This window comes from Erithacus rubecula, assembly GCF_903797595.1.
Source record: "Erithacus rubecula genome assembly, chromosome: 1".
Classification (NCBI taxonomy): Eukaryota; Metazoa; Chordata; class Aves; order Passeriformes; family Muscicapidae; genus Erithacus; species Erithacus rubecula.
Genome location: NC_136658.1, coordinates 96,353,035 through 96,372,256, shown reverse-complemented (window position 1 = coordinate 96,372,256; position 19,222 = coordinate 96,353,035). Strand labels below are relative to the sequence as shown.

General features: G+C 41.0%; 1 protein-coding gene across 1 annotated transcript in view; it reads right to left on the bottom strand.

The window, feature by feature from the left end:
* The window catches only part of REPS2 (RALBP1 associated Eps domain containing 2), a 93,214-nt gene extending 81,926 nt beyond the window's left edge, over window positions 1-11,288 (bottom strand). The window contains exon 1 of the mRNA XM_079313394.1: window positions 10,974-11,288. Within this exon, the coding sequence (XP_079169520.1) occupies window positions 10,974-11,186 (213 nt within the window). The 5' untranslated portion in view covers window positions 11,187-11,288. The remainder of the gene's footprint in view (window positions 1-10,973) is intronic.
* Window positions 11,289-19,222: the final 7,934 nt, after the last annotated feature.

Here is a 19,222-nt window from a genome sequence, read left to right as displayed (position 1 = left end):
GGCAGGTGCTGTAACACCATCAACCCCAGGCTCCCCATCCTGGTTCCTTCCTCTCACAACACCCAGAATGTGTTTTGACAGATATGACTTCACAGCTGTATTATTTTAGAGGTATACTGTATCTCCATAATAATAATATATTGGTGTTTTTAAAAATAAGTCCATGGTTAAGCAAGGGTAGCAGCAGGATACAATACAATTGCAAAAACCCCCAAGCATCCTATCTGTTACAGGGTCCATCTCCACCATGCATCAGGCATAGAAAACAGAAAGCTGAGGCTCTCTTCATTCCTAACCTTGGCAGCACCTCATGAAAGAGTCAGCCTAAAAATTGGGTAAGATTTTGGTTTGTTTTGGGGAATTTTGAGGGGTTGTTTATTTGTTTTGGGTTTGGTCCTTCTCTTATTGTTGCCAAGCTTTCCAAGAGATTACCAAAAGACTCTTTAGGAAGTTTCAGATCTCAGCACATTATCTCTCTTTAAAGGTTACTGGGTTCTAGCCTGTTTCATCTTCCATCTGCAGCAGACATTTATATTTATAACCTGCTCACCACCATGATACCTAAAGCATCTAATAAAAACCAGAAACAAGCAGCTTCCTGGACCCTGCCTTTTATTACTCAACAACAGAGAGCAGCTGTTAACAACATAATTGAGTTTTATTTATTTTTGCCTTCTGATTTCCTCCCAGACCAGGGAAGCCCCAATAAACACTGGCCACCTGGATGATTCCTTCAGGCTCCTCCAATCTCTTTCACATCCACTGCTTCCAATGACATTCTCTGCTGTCCTGCTTCTACTTATCTCAGCCTCAGGTAAGGTCTTTGTTTATACATTCTTAAAAGGGAAAACTCGTTTCAGCCTATCTATTCTTTATGCTTCCAACCAGCATAAAGGGTGTAAGTACCTGTAAGCACCAGAAACACAAAAAGCTGCTGGGAGACATGAACTTCTCAGGGATCAAACCCAGAAAGGAACCTGGCCAGTAGCAGACATCAGCCCACCACGACCTGCAGAAATGTACTAACTACTTTGAAATACGCTTGTTTCTCCTTCTCACACTTCTTTAAAAGGGTGTTACTATATATTAGGTCCAAATGAAAATTTGATTTTATTAATACTGAAGTCATAGTTTACAGAAGAGAGAGCCTGAATATATGGGACATGTACATGTAGCAAAACAGGAAAACACTTATAGCAGCTACAATTATCTAGGTCTTTCACAACTTTCAGCAATAATAGAGGAAAAGCTCATTCTTCAGTGGTTTAAATAATTGTTTCTTACTTATCAGGATGAGTTATTGACAACCCTGCATGGCAGATCTGACAGCTGGTGTCTCCCTCATTCTGAAAGCAGTGGCAGAAAGCATTTAGAGTTGTTAAAAACCACTGGAGTTAATATCCAGGAAGTGACAAAAAGCCACACAAAAAGTGTGAGAAATTTTCTAGCTAGATGGCAGTCAGCAGATCCAGTCAACTTGAACTAGACTAAATGAAAATACTGCAACATCTTGAATCTCCTCCTGGAAAAAAAAAAATAAAAAACAAAAAAAAAACAAAAAAAAAAAAAAAAAAATCACACCCAACCCAAACTCAATCTACTATGATTCCAATGTACTTTGCAAATATCTACCAGGAAAGGAAATGGGCTCTTTCCAGGTCACCTGAACACAAAGGTTCCACAGAGTGCCATGGAAGCTGTTGTTTTGATGTTTCACACCTTTGTGGCTCCTCAGCAGGTGACATCTCTGAGGCACCACACTGTCCCTTCTGAACAGGCTGCCTGGCCACCACCATTTCTATCTGTAATGGCAGAATTAGTGCAAGGAACAGAAAGGAACTAGAGATGATGCACCTCTTTCCCAAAATTTGTGTGTTTAAGGTGTCGCAGTGCTTCAACATCCAAGCAGTTCAAAGCAAAGTGTTTCAATTCAATTCAATAAATTACAAGCTTTTAAACATTTCCAAAGCAACTTCTCTTGCAAATATAGTTAAATTTATCCTAGAAGACAGGAAGAAATTCTGGCACTTCCCATAAAAATGCAGTTCTGGGTTTTGTTCTGCTTTCAGACAAAATGAGACTTAACTAATACAGGAAAAAAATCAGAAATTCTGTGACACATAATGCATTTTTGCCACAAACAAATCTGTTACAGACATATCTACCACTCCATCGAAGTTTTTTCCTTTTTTTTTTTCCTCTTTCTTCCACAGTTACTGTTATGTGATTTTTTGGACTAGCTACCCCAATAAAACCTTGATGCTTCCTGTACCTCTCCTATTTAATCATATGTGGCATGTTTCCTGAGTTCACTTCCCTAGTGCTTACAACTACAGCAGGTCCTTTTAAATGCAATGCAGCAAATACACAAAACATTGTCTTCTGCAGTTGTGCAGTCATCTTAATCAATAACATTTAATAAAACTCTTCTTTAGTACACAGTTATGAACTCTTTTTATAAGACTGAAAAGCTCTGGAAAGTTTTCTTAACTAAAGGTGCACCCTGCTGCTAATTCCATTGCACATGGTGTATGCTGAAGACACTTCCTGCCCTTCCTTGATCTTATATCCAGTTCAACTCTAGCTGGAATCAACAAATCTTTTGGAAAAGCAGGTTAAATTTTTTCTCTTCCACACCACTAAAAAAAATACTAAAATTATCACTACTTCACCCTACATGCTTGCACCTTATGTGCAGAAATGCATCCTTCAGTCAGTGACAATCTACTTGTTTGTGTACAAATCAGGAGTTTGTTCTCAATTCAGCTAAAGAGCACAGGATTTCAAAGCAAAACTAGAGTTGACACAGTCTCCAGTGCACATGCACAGTATGCCAGATTTATGACACATTTTCTACAAAAATTTGCATTTGCAATTCTATCTGTACACAGTAAAGGAAAAGCAAGTTATGGCTATTAAAATATATAGATGTTCTTATAATGATAGCAATTATTCAGATGAGGGAAAGCGAAAAAAATTAAATATATACAGAATCACACAATTGAGTTTTGGCCTCTCTCCCCTTTTATTCTTATTTTTGGCATTTGGAATCTCAAAGTACTTCACCTTTTGCTGCTTCACTGCTGTTACTGTTCACAACAAAATAATTCTGACTGTTTGTTAGCCCACAGCAGTCACCCTGTTTTGCAAATGATTAGACACATTGTTTTGTTCCGAATACCATCATCTTGGCTTCCATAGGACATCACTGTGTAAATTATGCCAGAAGTAAATAATGCATGAAACGTGAAATGTTGCCTATGCCAAAGGTGATCTAATGTTTCTTGGTGTGGAAAGAGACTTTAAGAAAAAGAAAGGATTTTTTTAAAAAGGTAAATTAATTTGAAAGGCTCAGGCCAAAAAAACACTTGAAATTTATAATCATAATAATAAAGCAATGCTACAGACATTTGCTATTGAAAGTAGAATTCAGCTCCATGACTCATACCGGAGTGAGCAAGCAGACACCATGGACCACGTTCAGACAGTTTGAATTCAAGCTCAGCCAAGTGTTTCCCATTAGCAGACACTAAATTTTCAGTGCCATCAAGCCAGTGGGAATTATGAGGCCCAAATCCAGCATTTTATTATGGCACGGCCCAAAGGAGCATATCCCCACCACTTCCTGACAGTGCAGGGGACCAACCCAGTCCTGCACATTCAGACTGGAGGACTGTACAGGTGCAGGGCTAAAATACTAGAACCAATATTTGCACCTTTTTTTGGATAGGGGAAATACTGCAGGGCAGAAAAAAAAAAATCCTACAGACATAAAAAGTAAAGCAGAAGAAAACACTGAAGATGTGCTCTGGTAGTCAAGCTATCAAAAGTTACTCAAGACCCCCTCCCTTTTATTACAGTGCTGAACATGGAGCTCTCCTGCAGCTCTGCTCAGCAATGTGTGCTCATTATAAGGGCCTGCATGGCTCCATCAGACACAAGAGATGATTTAACAGGCAGCCCCTGTGTAACCTCAGAGTGGTTCTAAGCAGCCTGTTCCAGACCAGAGAGTGCCCAGGGTACAGAGAATATCTTCAACAGCACACTGCAAACAGAGCCCCCAGTCTGAAACAACTGGCAGCACCAAGTGTCTGAACTTTGGTATTTGCAGGGCAGATTTTTGGGAAAAATAAGCAATTTAAAACATTATTTAAGTCCAAAGAGATAAGACCTTAATTTCGTAATTATCTAGATAAAGACCTGTCTTGTTAATTGGTCATCATTAAAACAAGACTTTTACTTTTTAGAAAAAAATTATAACATTTTTGCTCTGAACAAAAAGCAATAATTTAAAATATATTTGAGCAACCACATCACCCAATATACATCTTAATTCTTATTTTATAAGAACTTTGCTCCATCATAATCATTAATAAGAGACATATCTACTTGTGTGGCTATGTCTGACATATGCAAAGTTAAATGTAGCTGAAAACTGGAATTCATTTAAAAATAGTCTTCATCTGCCAAAAAACCAAAAGCTACACATTTCTTATATATACAAAGATTTGAAACTTTATAAACACATTTTGCCTTTTAAACACTTTGATAAATGAAGTAAATATAATTTGCAGTTAATGATTTAGTTGATTATTTCTGGTCACTATGTCCTACCAGATCACAGAACTAACAGATCTCATCTCACCACATCTGCTGTCTTATCATCATATCTAAAAGGCAGGAATAAAAAAAAAAATTTAAAAAATTTAAAAATAATTATAAATGAAAAAGTTATTCCCTACAGAGTTCTCAATTTTATGCAGTGTCACCCAATACTGTTGCTGAATACAATGGATAAAGAAAATATTCCCTCTGTTCAGGAAGAGGGGATTACTATTTGTCCCCAGTTGATTTTCTGCTTCACCAACCTTTTCTAGTTAATTATCCACTAACTCAGCTGTGAAACTGTTTGATTGTCTCAAAAGTTGAACTAGCACATATGGCTCATTAATGTTTTATTTTACCATACCTTTGGTGTGTTTAGACATTAATACACCCAAGAATCTTGCTTTACAAATATTGTATCAGATGTATTTCTCAAATCATAGTATTTTAAATCTAAATAGGTCATTTATCCAATTCTTGCCCAAGAAATGCTTGTTCCATCTTTCATGAATCTATCTTGGCTAAGTTTTTCAGCTCAGCTGAATCCACGTTTTCAGACTTTTTACCATCCCTCCTTCACAAGGGGTGTTGGAACCAGATTCAGCCACTGAAGTGAATTGTGTTCAACCTCTCCTTTGCAAACAGACTGTGGCAACATCATCAATCTGTGTATAACATCACAACACTGACAGCAGATTGCTGTAGATATACACAAGACTAGAAGAGGTTATACTCTGAGGTTTGGTGAACCCCACTGCATTTTATGCAATTACCATGACAAAACCACTTACTGAATACATAAAAATGAAAACCATTCTTCATTGTCCCTGCTTCATACTGCAGCAACCTCTCATGAAGAAAGTTAACTATTTTTCAACCCAAAGGATCTTTTTCCCTCATCCCTTTTGTATTATTTTAAATCACTGGCACACCAAAGCATTATTTTCTTGGGAAATTAAATAATTAATTGACAATTGGCTGTTATGAGGGTTAATTACTGAAGGCTGCAGGCCCTGACCAGACTAATTCTGACCATCCCACTGGATGTCTGTGACAAGCAGGTCCAAGAGTCTGTTCTACAGTGTGATTTGAAACACTTGGAAGGAATGGCTTTAACAAATCATCTACAGTGTATGTCAACACTGAGGCACTCAAAACTACTGATCTTGTAAGCAGAGACTATGAAGTGACAGTTTATATCACAAAAAATAGTTTAAAGACATATTAAAACCTCAATTTTTTTTAATGGAACACATCAGCAAGATAGCTCCAGGTGAAGCTTCATCCTTTACCTTGTTGCAATTTAGAAATTTTCTTAGTAACAATGCTACTGTAGCTTTTATATCTGGGTATTTCATTTTCCTACTTACATAAACACAAGTTTGCCTGTGACTCTAGAAAGGCAATGACAGCTTAGGAGATGGTGGCCAGAAGTACTGATACTGAAATGCCAGTTTCCCTTTCCTCCTCTTGCTGCACTGCTAACATGATGTTTTACCATGCTTTTGTTTCTTCCTGACTCAAAGACATCAGTAGGATGCAACTTCTCTCTAATACCACTTTTTGATGGACCAACTGTTCACTCAGCAAAATCACACAGCCAGCACAAGTATAATGCCACGTTCTGTCAACAGCTGCAACAGAGTGAACTTTATTTTTGTAAAGTAACATTGAATCCAGATTTTCCTCACTCAAACAGCTCTCATTGTATCTGCCACAGTTCTTTTTCTTTTCTGCCTGTTTGAAGCAGACAGTTCCACCCCAGCGATCATGCAGGTAATAATTTATACTTACGGAATTAAGAAAAATAAATTTCACAAAGCAAATCCTTACAGGCTTTTTTCCCAAAGAAATATCAATTTAAACTTTGTTTTTAGTCTATTCACATTTCTGCTTTTTGAACACAATGCAGTTAAAGCGTAGAGTTGTAGCTATAGAGACAAGGCACAATAAACACAAGTTAACTCACGAAGTCTGGGGAAGAAAAGCACGACCATTTGTCTGTGTTCCCTATTCACACAGTGCTGGAAGGAGAGTCCTGGCTAAAAAATGCAGTGCCTGTACAGCTCCAGCATCACACAATTAGTACTTGTCATCCTTGGAGCTCAAAATAACACAGTGTATTCGTTTGCAGAGGAAAGAATGCATTTTCTTAAGAGAATTGGATCTCTGTGCTGATAGTGCCAAGTCCACAAATAAGATTAAGGTTTATAAAAGTGGGAATTAAAGATACTGTCAGACAACCGAGTGAGAATTAATCAATTAAGTTAGAAACTAATGAAAATAAATAACCATTTTAGTGTACATCTTGAATCAAATTCTGCTTCTCAATTTCTTAAGACAAAATATTCAGAGACAACAGTAATGTCAACAAACAGCAAAATTAGCACAAGGTACCTCTCCTTTGCTGATCAGAGGGCAGTGATTCTGTAACACTTCATTGTATCTGAGATGCCTGCAGACATCAGCCCATTGTTAATTGGCACCCACAACAAACACACTTGGGGTCCCAGACTCGGGCAGCAGAGGCTGTACTCACTTCAAAAAGGGTCACAAGTCAACGGCCCCAAATGAGACGGGGCAAACCAGCCATTGTCAGCGCCTGGCACAGCTGTCAGTGTGGAGCACTGACATCCCAATGCACTCAGGGAGCACAGATCTTCCAAGCAATTGGCCCAAATCCCGAGTTTGCCCACATGGGCACACAAACCTGTTTTAGTCACCCAGTGATGGCAAACAGTGGTGCCTCCTGCCTTCCTCCCACACCTCTGCCTGCTGTTTCCCCCTGTCAGGGTTACAGATATTGATCTATGTAACAAAGCATGCTGTGGGATCACCAATGCTTTTGTGGTTCCAGTGAGTCAAAAACATTTACTTTTTTCAAAATTTATTTTTTCTTTGTACAAATTCAGTTATTTTCCCCTTTGTTACAAACCTGAAGCATAGAGAGCATCATTTTCAACCTCATCAACACATATATATAAATCCAGCAGATGCTGATGAATTTCTTCTAATTCTGACAGTCTGCATAAGTGCATGTTGCATGACCAGTCTGCTTCTTTTCCATCAATATAAATACTGTAAAAAATAAATATTAAAACAATCCCAGCACAGATCTTTCATGAAAATAATTACAGACATTTTGCAGAGCTACTTTAAATGCTCCTGGTAGAAGATCTGCCATAGGCTTTGTACAAGTTTAAATACAATCTTAATGGCTCTGTCTTTAACCAAACAATATGTCTAGCCAAAGACTCTCAGTACACTGGGGATATATGATTATACAGTCCACAAAACCCATGCTGTTCTGCCCCTGTCATGCCCTTCTCTGTCCTACGAAGTGTCTGACATTTTTAATTTTAGTGCTAACTCCAACCTTTTTTCCAGAACTGAAATAACTCTTGCTGAGTTCATTGTTTGATCCTGTCTGTAAGTAGTGAAATCAGTACAAGTTCTGCTGAACCCTACTGCCCAGCAGAATTGCTGGCTTTAATGAGCCTGGGTGTAATGAATCTGTGTTCAATCACTTCATTCTTAGCAAGACCCTGGACTCTCGGGTGCACGCCATCTGCTCCGACTGACCCGGCTGCTCTTGGATTTTTTCCATTTATTCCAGCATTTCCTCTTCTGCCACATGCTCTCGCATTCCCTACCTGCTCTCTGTTACCAAGCCTCTTTCATACATGTAACTTCTTGGATTAAGCCAACCTTTAAACCAAGCCTGTCTGAGAGCATACATCACTGCTTTTCCTCTAGGAACTAACATCCCAAACAGCATCAATCCATCTAGGATGCACCTACTGATTTTTGTCTTGACAGCAAACCCTGCCATTACAGGTAAGGAAGTAGAGGGAGATTTCCTGTGATGATTGTGAGTATCATTCTGATGAGTAATAAATCTCAAACAAAGAGTATAAGGAAAAGCTTCTTCTTTCTCAAAGATTTATCCCACTTATTATACAAGTACAACTGAAGACAACAGCACAGGTTTGAGAATGCCACGGCATTAAATGTCAGTTCTGGAAGTATCCTGATCTGTAAAACCACTCCTCAATGAATGCCTTGAGAATAAAGAGCTGCAAATTGCACATTGCTTACAAAACCATCCATAACTGCCTCTTGCTATAGTCCATGCAAGGGCCAGAGAATGGTGTTAAGTACCTTCTGGACTGTGCAGGCTCTGCTTAGTGGAAATGCAGAATTGGTTTCCAAACCAAATCTCCCCATTTCTGACATGAATAAACTCAGCATGACCATTTCTCAGTTGGTCAGTAGGGATGCTGCCTGTATACAAAGCATTAATAGTGACAGATGGGGACTTTAGAAAGCATTAAAAAAACCCAAAAAACACTTATACTCAAAAATTATTTCAAAGAAAGCATGTTATCTTAACCCAAATGAGCCATCTTAGCCTAAAATATGTGCTCCCTGTACTAGCAGAAAATGTATAAAAACAATATCTGTGTATTGCTCCCCTAACTGTTAGAATGGTAGGATTTTTTAAAAATGTGAAAATATTAAATTGCATTTTTTGAATATAATAAGACAAAACATCAGAAAAATATCACAAACAACATTGTGGCATCTTCCCTATCAAAATATCCCAATTCGCAATTTATTTTTTTTAACTTATTCCATTAATTCATTTTTCCTGAAGTCTCAGTAAATGTAAGAATACCTGACAGTGGTGGGTTCTGAGGACAGGCACGCCAACAGCAGAGCAGAATGCCACTGATTAGTGCCCTATAAACAAGAGGGGGAGGGAAGGAAGGAAAAAGAGAAACAGACCCAGATCCCACAGGCCTTATTATCTGAGTATTTCTGAAGCCAATTACAGGCTTCTTTGCCAGTAATGCTCTCCCCACAGCATAAATATACCTGGAAATAATCTAAAATAATAAAAAAAAAAACCCCAGAATGCCAAAACCAACCAACAAACAGATTCAAAAACAAACCCCCCCCTGAAACAAAACCAAAATCAATACCTCAGCATTTCCAGGCTTAAATCACACATGAGTATCAAAATGACCCTGAAAACAAACTATGATAGTAGCATAATAATAAATTTCACTTAAATGATAGGGTAAGAAACTATATAACAAAAATAAGAGGTTTTTTTCCATACTTCTTTGAAAAACTAATTGGCTAATCAAATAAGCCTTCTATTTGAAATTAAATGTCCTGTTCTTCCTCTTTGAAAACAGAGGAAAGAGGAAGAACACTCCTAAGTGCTCTATCTATGTAAAACCTCTACTTTCACCACTTGATTCATCTGCAAGACCAAGGTCACAGTGTGGCTCAATATAAGGTAGTAATACAGCGTTTGGTAAGGTTTTTGTTTTACTGATTTGGTAAAGAGCACAAGTAAGAACAAAAATATCCCTGAAACACCACAATTTTCCTTCAGAATTCCCAGTGCAATTGGAATTTATATAACCCACTAAGAGATGATCTGCCAGCTACCAGGACAGCAGTAGAGTTCACTGCCTTTGGGCAGCACCCAGATACATGACCTCCACTTCAACATAACTTTTTTCAGCTTGATAAGTAAAAGCTATTGAAGAACAAAATTCCTGAAAATAAAAGTTAAATTAATAAATAAATAAACAAACAACTAGGAATATCTCATGTCTGTTGAGGAAGTATTAGGCAACTACAGAGTTTTAGTTGAATTACTAATCCGCAGGTGGAGAAGACCCAAGTTCAGTTTCTCCCTGTTCCTGGAAACTGGCAGAAGCTTTCTCCCTCTCCGGACAAGCTTCTTCTCAAAAAGCAGAGGGCTCCTCCTCACAGCCCCTGTTGGGGACCACTCCTGTGTTCTGCTGCTCTGACGGGAGAGACCCTCGCACTTGGCACCTCGTATTCGCGCTCCAGAACCGACACAAAACACCGCAACAGCAGTTTACCTGCGGGACTTTTTCCCACTAAAACAATATTTAGGAAAAAAACCCTCAGTGGCAAACCATGAATTTAGCACATGGCACGTCCTTTCATACAGCTGCCTTTTTGAGTTTCGGGATCTTTTTGAGAAAGGCGACGGCACTACCGACCTGACAGGAGAGCCCGCACGGGCGGCCCCGCACGCACCCGCAGCCGGAGGGCGCGGAGCGCCGGCACTGCCAGCGCCGTCCGGAGGAGGCGAGCGGGCACGGAGCAGCGCAGCACCGCCGCTGCGGGCGGGACCGGCCCCGCTCCGCTCTGCCCCGCCGCCGACAGGGCAGCGCGGGGGCACCGCAGCCCCCAACGTCCCGGCGGGGGCAGCGCCAGCCCCTCTCCCAAGGGCGGCGGGAGCAGGTCCCGTCCCGCATCCCCCCGACCCGCCCGCAGCCGCACTCCGGGGCGGCTGGAGCGGACAGCCCCGGACCCACCTGGTGCAGCGTGTCCGGGGGCAGCTGGGAGGCCCGGAACAGCTCGCCCACGCTGCTGCCCCCGGCGGCCGCCTCGGGGGGCGGGCAGCACCGCGAGAAGAGCTCGGAGTAGCGCTGCTGCTCGGTCTCGCTCAAAGGCAGCAGCAGACCCCCGGTGCCGGCGGCGGCAGCAGCAGCAGCGGAGCCGGACCCCCCCGCCGGCCCCTGCTCCATGGCGGGGCGGCGCAGGCACAGCCGCTCGGCGGGGCAGCGGGTGCCGCGCCGCCGGGGAGCGGGGGGACGGCCGGGGGGACGGGAGGTGTGGCGGGGCCGGGGGTGGGACGGGAGGTGTGGCGGGGCCGGGGGCGGTGCCGCGCTGCGGCGGCGAAGGTGCAGTCCCCGCCCGGTGAGCGCCGCGCCGGCTCCGCAGTGCCCCGGCCGCGCCGCCGGCCCCGCCTCTGCCCGCCCGCGGCTCCTCCGGCTGCCCGGCCGCGCTCACGGCCTCCCGCTCCTGCCCCGCTGCGGGACGGCACGCGGGATTCTCCCCAGATCGTAGAGTCACGGAATGGCTTGGATTGCAAGGGACCTTAAAGAACGTCTCGTTCCCACCTCCCGGCCGTGGGCAAGGACACCTCCCGCTAGACCAGGTTGCTCAGTGCCCCATCCAGCGCGGCCTTGAACACTGCCGGGGACGGGGCATCCCTCAGCAGTAGCGTTTTCAAAGTACCACCTGCTGCTGAACGTGCCACGTGGGCACCACAGAAAAGAAATGGCATAATTAGATACCCTGCAGTGAGTCCTAGTCTATTAACCTGACAGTTTGAGAGAGAAGCACCTCACTGTGTTCTCTATAGTCTTTGCTTTAACGTGAAGGGCAAAGAACCCCTTGTTCATGGAGACGAGATTCCTCTTTATTACTCTTTCGTCAGCAGTGATACTGTAAATTTACAGGTTGAGCAACACCTCAAAAGTCAGGCAGGTCAAGAGCTGGGAGGGCTGGGTACACCTCAGCCAGGAGGTTGTTTGTGTGCTTCATACTGCTTTTTGCAGCCTTTCTTCCCAGCAGTTGCTTGGGGAAATTCAAGGAGTAAGCTAATCACAGATATTTACAAGGTGATCCTTGTCAATGTCTGTGACCCACAAAGGAGTCAACGCAGCAGCTTTGGTGCATAGACATGGCGTGGCCCAGGAGAAATCAGACTACCTGCTGTTTGTTTCCATCCCGTACAACTAGCAATGTTGGGCCAGTGCTATGACCTGTGTTCCTGAATGCAAAACATTTGGGAAGTCAATGTGGTGTAATTTTTATATGCTTCTTTACTATTAATTCAGAAAGAAATATGAAATCCAGATGTAATAATTTTACATAACACTTTTACTAGAAAATAGTTCAATTTGTGGCCTGTAAAGCAAAAAAAAAAAAAAAAATATTACTACCTTGTCACTTCTATTCTTGTTAACTGAACATTGTTATTTCTTTTTAAAATCATTTTTTAAGCTACTTTATCATCTTCCTACCACATATCTGTGCCTTCTTCTCACTTGCACAAAACATGCAAACTTCTAATTCCTCTAATCCAAAATGAAGATCTGCTCGTGCCTTCTCACTGTGTAGAACACTGTATGGGTTGTTAGATAGCAGCTATTGCAGGTGAATAATTGATACTTGTGTTTAAAGATTGAGTGTTATGGAGAAATATTTTTTCTTTTAGGGACAGAAGATTATCATGGTATGTTCTCATTTTTAAACATATTGCTATGCAGGAGGACAAGGCTATATCAGCAACTGAGTCTTGTAGCCCAACTTAAAGTAACAAATATCTGTAGTAGCTCAAAAAAATTAATCAAGTCCTCTAGAGAAGGATTAGCAGATCAGAGAGTGAATGACTCCTCAACTGCAAGGTACATCACCTGGAGAGTCCTAAGATGTCACTGGCCTTTTTCTGTATCTCCAGCCAGGTACAAGGTACTGCTCTGAGGAAATGGTACCAGCCATGTGGAGAGGATGGAAGGCCATACCTAATTATTGCCATATTTAACTATATGACTCTCGTGATAAAATATCTTCAACCTAGCTTATGGAAGAACAGCTGGCTTCCAGCTGAACTTGAACAGGGGTGTTATCCTGACAAGCAAAAGAAAACACTGTCAATGATTTGTGCTAATTGTGCATTTTCCTGTGCCTGAAGATGCTCCTTTGTAATTTACCAGCTCAATACTTGTGATGTCTCATCACAACAAATCCGCCCTTTGCCAACACTCCAGCAGACACCATTTGATCCTTGTTGATGTGTCAACCAATTCTTCAAAGCTTTTCTAAGGTGGACCCTGGCAGGAAGATTTTGGAAACATACACCGTTCTGAAAACAATAGTCTGTCTCACCAGCCACACCTCATTGCCAACACACACAGCTGCTTTTTTTTTTCTCCTTTGGACAATTTTCTCTTCTTCCTTGACCTTTAAAACTTGCATTCCTCTCTCCGTACTGCCCACTCTCATCAGAAATGACACAGTGGCTGTGTTCACAACCAGTCTACCCCAGTGTTGTTATCTCCAACATGTTGTCTCCAAGACATAAAAGTGAACCACCATAAGCTGAGGGAGGAGGCAGGGAAATCCATGCCTCTTGTGCCTGCAAAGTAAGTGAGCCTAGAGCTGCACCAGGTGTGAGCTGACCATCCCTGTTTGTATTCCCTTTGGGGAATACAGAGGGTGCTCAAGTGTCTGCCTGTTCCCTGCAGGTGTTCTGCAGTCAGCAGTGCCAACCACACCAACTTACTCTGCTGCACTCACTCCTTATGGGGAATTTTAATCCACCCCATGTGCCAGAGCCACTTTCTGTACAGTCCAGTGGACCTTGTGCAATGACATTTATGGCCTTCGTGTGCTTTAAAGTTCTTGTGAGGGTACATTAGTTCAGACTAAGAGGCACTTAATGATAACAAAAGCCATACAAATATCATAGGAAGAGAGATTCAACCTTCCTGTTTACATGGAAGCTGTGACATCATTTCAGGTTATAAAGCTTCCCTACAACTAAGAAATGCTACATAGCAGGATCAGAATCTGAACACTCCAAGTATTTATTTTTTGCTGGAGAAAGTAGTCAGTAATGTAAACTGAACTGAAATCTGACTTATCAAAGTATGGCTTAGATCTGTGTGTGGTCCTCCTTTCCTCCCCACCCAACTAGTAATGCAATTACTTACTCTGAAGTCAGCCAGCAGCAGTCCTGCAAACAATTGTGTGATCACGTGTGGGAGGGAGACAGAGGTCGTTGTGGAAAAAACAAAAAAAAAACAACAAAAAAAAAACAAAAACCAAAATAAATACCACTGCCAAAGATGTGCTAATGGAAATAACAGTAATATAGACAATAGGTACTTCTTTGTTCCAGATACAAACTGGTATAAATTGTCATGTATAATATGACATAATACATAACCTCCAGTAAAAAAAATCTCCCAATATTTTAGTATTTAGAAGATCCTGGGAATTTCTATTTGCGCAGCAAAACCAAACACTAGTCACTCAAATTCATGTGTTATTTTAGAAGTCTTAGGGTTGAGATCATGTCAGACTTGTCCTGGTCCAAAAGGCATGAGATCTGGCTGGCAGCTGCTTTCCATTGACAGTGGAAATACTCCATATATCACTAAGTAAAGCTTTGGAAACTCATGCAAATTGTTGGCTGGAAAACTCTGATTTAGCTTTTCCCAAACCAGCTCAAGTGAATCTCACCCATTGTTCCTCATAACAATTCTTTTTTATTTCTTTCTTTGCAAAATCAAAGAAGACTTTGATGGGGCAAGCAACTCGTGGGGCATGTTTCCTGACCATAGTATCAGACATGCTTGGAATATACTTGACAAGCTTGCTGTTCAGTGTATACATTCAGCATGCAAATACTCATATTCTTCTTTGCATTGTTGCTTACATGAAGAGATCTCGTTTCTAAGAAAAACAGGGGAAATGCTTAATGAACTGTAAAATTTGATTCCTTATTCTCCAGTTTGTTAACACCTTTAATGAAAAAGACTCAGAAATAGTAACTTTTCTACTCTGACCAATTCATTATTTTCAAAAATTAGATGGCATCATAAACTGCCCTTCTTTGTGGAAGATGCAATTCCTGGCTGATTGTTTGTTTTTTGTAAGCATCTGAGTACATAATCAAGATTTAGAATTTGTGTCACAAAGTATTTGACAAATATCCATATATTAATTAGTTGGGAGGAGAGGAGGGAAGGAGGGAAAGAGGACCACACACAGATCTTAGCCATACTTTCATAAGTCAAATTTCAATCCAGTTTACATAACTGACATCATTTTTCCTACCAAACAATAAATACTTGAATTGTTTTGATTTACTGGTATGTACAGTTTTTTTGGTTCCAGGAAAGCTTTGTAACTTAAAGTGATATCACAACCAGCTGTGTTTAGAGAGCCTTTTTGGAATGTCCTTTTATGAAGATTTATAGTATGTAGTATAGCCTGTAGTATGAGCTTTAGTGGCAGAAGGCAAAGTCCATGCACACATTTTTGTAAGAACAAGGACAAAAAATGTACAGTACTTTTTAGGTAACTTTCCAGAAAAGTAAAGCTGCATTTCCATTGATTTCCATCATAGTGCCACCAGTTTATTTCTTTTAAAATAAAGGCTTCATGTGAAATTGAGAAACAATTTAGGTGCATGTTTGTTTTTCTTTTAGTTTTAGTTTTGAAATACCCACTTACTTTTGTATTCCATAGAAGCAAAAGTCACTCAACAAACCAAGCACTTGAACATGTCATTCCTCTTGTGTTTTAACTTGGGAAATTCACGAAGTCTTCAGCAGCTATTCAAATACCAGGTTTCAACCAGAACACACCAAACCTTACTTTGCAGGGTAATCATTCCTAAAGGTCCTATCATCAGACACTCGGATGCCTGAACCAAGAAATGCTGCCAGGGTAAAATTCCTGTGATCCTGGAAGTCCCACACAGAAAAAATAAAAATTACAAGATACATAAGTAAATAAAAGGGGGACTTATTAATGTCTTCTCCTGCACACACAAGATAAAATGTAGAACTTGCAATATATTCTGAAAGTTAACTCTATTCTCATGGACAAGGAGAGAAACACATGTTAGGCAGAAGAGGCTATTATAAGACCACAGATGATAATTAAAGAAAATTTCTTACTTGTGTGGCAGTTCATGTACCATTGCTTGTTTCTTTTAACTATCTCGTACTGGTAACCACACTCTTAAGTGAAAAATAATCACAGAAAGGCACAGAGACATTAATCACTGCAATGAAGCCATGAATGCAAAGCAAAATGCATTTTTTCCATTTGAAGGAAGAACAAATAAAAAATCACTGTACTTTTACTCATCTGTGTGTCCTGCAGCTAATGTGCCACTCAAAATTTTGCCTTCAGACTTAAAAACAAAATCTAATAAGTGTTCAGTTAGGAGACAACTTATCAACCATAAAGAACTTTCAGTGCTGCTACTGCAGTCTCAAGTTTCCTATGTAGTTTAGACCTAAATAAGTTCCCTTTTGGATAAATAGTATATGCCTTAATGCCATTTTCCTGGTTACATTTTAACATAGCAAGCTGTCCACCTTGTCCTTGTTAATTCATGAACTCAATATAAACCACAAACAAATCAGCTGCAATTCACTCTGGCTTCTGCTGTTAGTACAGACAGTGGAAATAAATCAACAAAAAATTCTATTTATGATTCATTTTCCCAGACTAAAACTAGCTACAACAATGCCATTGCAGCTGCAGAAAGTATCGTGGAAGGCACTTTCAGCAGGAGTGTGCACCGTGCTGTAAAGCTTGTAATCTGCACATGACAGAGCTTTTCATTCAGCATCAGCCTGGGAAGGGCTGTACTGTCACTGCGTGGCTCTTTATGCAAAAGGCACTGTAAGAGCAGCCAGTGCTGCAATGTGATAGCAACCTCCAGCTCTCAAATCCCTCATGCAAAGGTGGAGAAAGCCACAGCCGGTTCATATTCCCCGGCAGCCAGAACTGCATGTCCCTCACCCGCGGCACCATGTCCCAGCCTCGCTGGCTCTCCACAGCCTCTCACAGCGTGCGGTTTGTCGGAGCCGGGCAGCTGTGCCTGGTGCAGGGCAGCGGGGCAGGGGCAGGAGCACCGACGGGCTGGTGGAGCAGCTCCGGGATGTGCCAGCCACAGCCCGGCTGCAGAACCACTCTGACACCGTCATGTAGGAGCCTCCTTTCCCTTCTCCCACTCCTCTAAGTTCACAACAGATATTTGGGATATTGTTTTGAAAGATAGGAAACCTGGGAGACCTGAGTGTGTTGGTTTGGATCAGGCTTTTTTTCTCTGCAGCACAGAAGGTCTTCTCATTTTCTTGTAAAGCCCTCCCATAGCAGGGACAGACTCAGACAGTCAGAGCCACAAACAGGAGATACACAGGAAAAATAACACAGACCATAGCTTGCCTCTTAATGCTGCTGCCAGCCCAAACATCAGCAGCCTGTTCATGGTCAGCAGCCAGCAAGCAGGGGAAGGTACCAGAGAGGCAATTCACTCCCATGTGAAAGGCAGAGCTGCAGAGTTGAACCCAAGAGGTCCCACATGGATTACATAGATTGAGCTGGACCACAGTGAAGACAGAACACAAATGGTTTATGGCATGGTCAGAGGAACAGCTTTCCCCTGGGAGCCTCTTGCAGCACAGAGCAAGATGGTCTCTCCAAATCCCTCTTCAAACTATGTCTCCTGCTTGCAGACTCCAGGAGGGAATAGGGCTGGTTGACCCACTCTTCACAGAGTACTGCCAGCTTTTTTCCTCACTCTGGACCAACTTCACTGAAGGTATTCCTAATTTACAGTAATGTGAGAAAAGAAATGGCTTCTATTCTTTGCAATATGTTTGAAGTCTTTCATAGGTTTGATACTGAGGTACCTAAAGCCACAATTTAAAATAGGAATAGAATCAGGCCTGAAGTAAAGGTTAGTCTGTGTATGTATACTTTTTGTGTTATTGAGCCAATAGCATGTCAATTATTATAAAAATCTTATACTTTTAGTTACACATGTTCTTATTGCCAGTACTCAACTGGCAAAGACTAAATATTGTTAGAGTACTATTTGATTTGTCATTTATATACGTTCAGCATTTTTTCAGTGTAAGAATTCCAGGCAGTTGACAGCTGACATATTACTATTCAGTACAGAGATAAGATATTAAATCTCATCATGGTGAAGAGAAATGTGTGCAAGAAAGATAAATTAGTCTTGTGACTGAGGAGTGTATCTTACTGAGACTCAGAAGTGTGATGCTGTTCCTATCTCTGCTACATTTGCAACCCTACAGACATCCTTTAGTAGTAGAAAACATTTTCCAATCATACTGCATTCTACAATCATACTCAAATCATACAGTCTTGTGAGATACAGACAATCTCCTGTGAGATACAGGCAACCTCTTGTGAGATTGTTGGGCATTGAGATGTTCTGAAAGGGTGAGGGGGACCAAATAAAAATAAAATAAAAATAAAAATAAAAATAAAAATAAAAATAAAAATAAAAATTAAAATTAAAATTAAAATTAAAATTAAAATTAAAATTAAAATTAAAATTAAAATTAAAATTAAAATTAAAATTAAAATTAAAATTAAAAAAAAAGACATGTCTGCCAGGCAGAGTTTAAGCTCTCTCCATGGGTGCAACATTTCTCCTGTCTGAGCATTAGCACTGAAGAGCTCAGGTTTGCATGCATGGATCTGCCTGGACATATCCTCTGTCTCCCCTTGCCTGCATGGATTCTCCTGGACATATCCTGTGTCTCCCCTTGTCACACAGCACTGCAGGACAAAGCAATAGATGCAGCCTTTCCTGTTTACTACTCTGGGTGTGGTATCTCAACTGCTCCTGGCCCTAATATTAGCAAAACAATTGGAATTGGGCCACAGGATGTGTAGCTACTCTCTAGTGCTTGGTCAGTTAGATGTTTACAAATATTTCCTACAATACCATTCCAATTCTGCTCATAACTAATATTTCAATCCCTTCTGTTCAGGTGTAGGAACACTGCAGTGAAACTCAGGATTAGTTCTGTCCTGAAAAAGCAAAGCTAGAGACAAAAGGTTTTACAAAAGATTGCCATTCTACATTAAATTTTTCCAGGGATGTCTGGTGTTTTTTGATGTGCATTTGCATATCAAGCTGTTAAAAGTGTCCATGTCTTGTATCCTTGTGGAAACCTCAAAGGGATCTCCGGAAGCCACAGATGAAGCA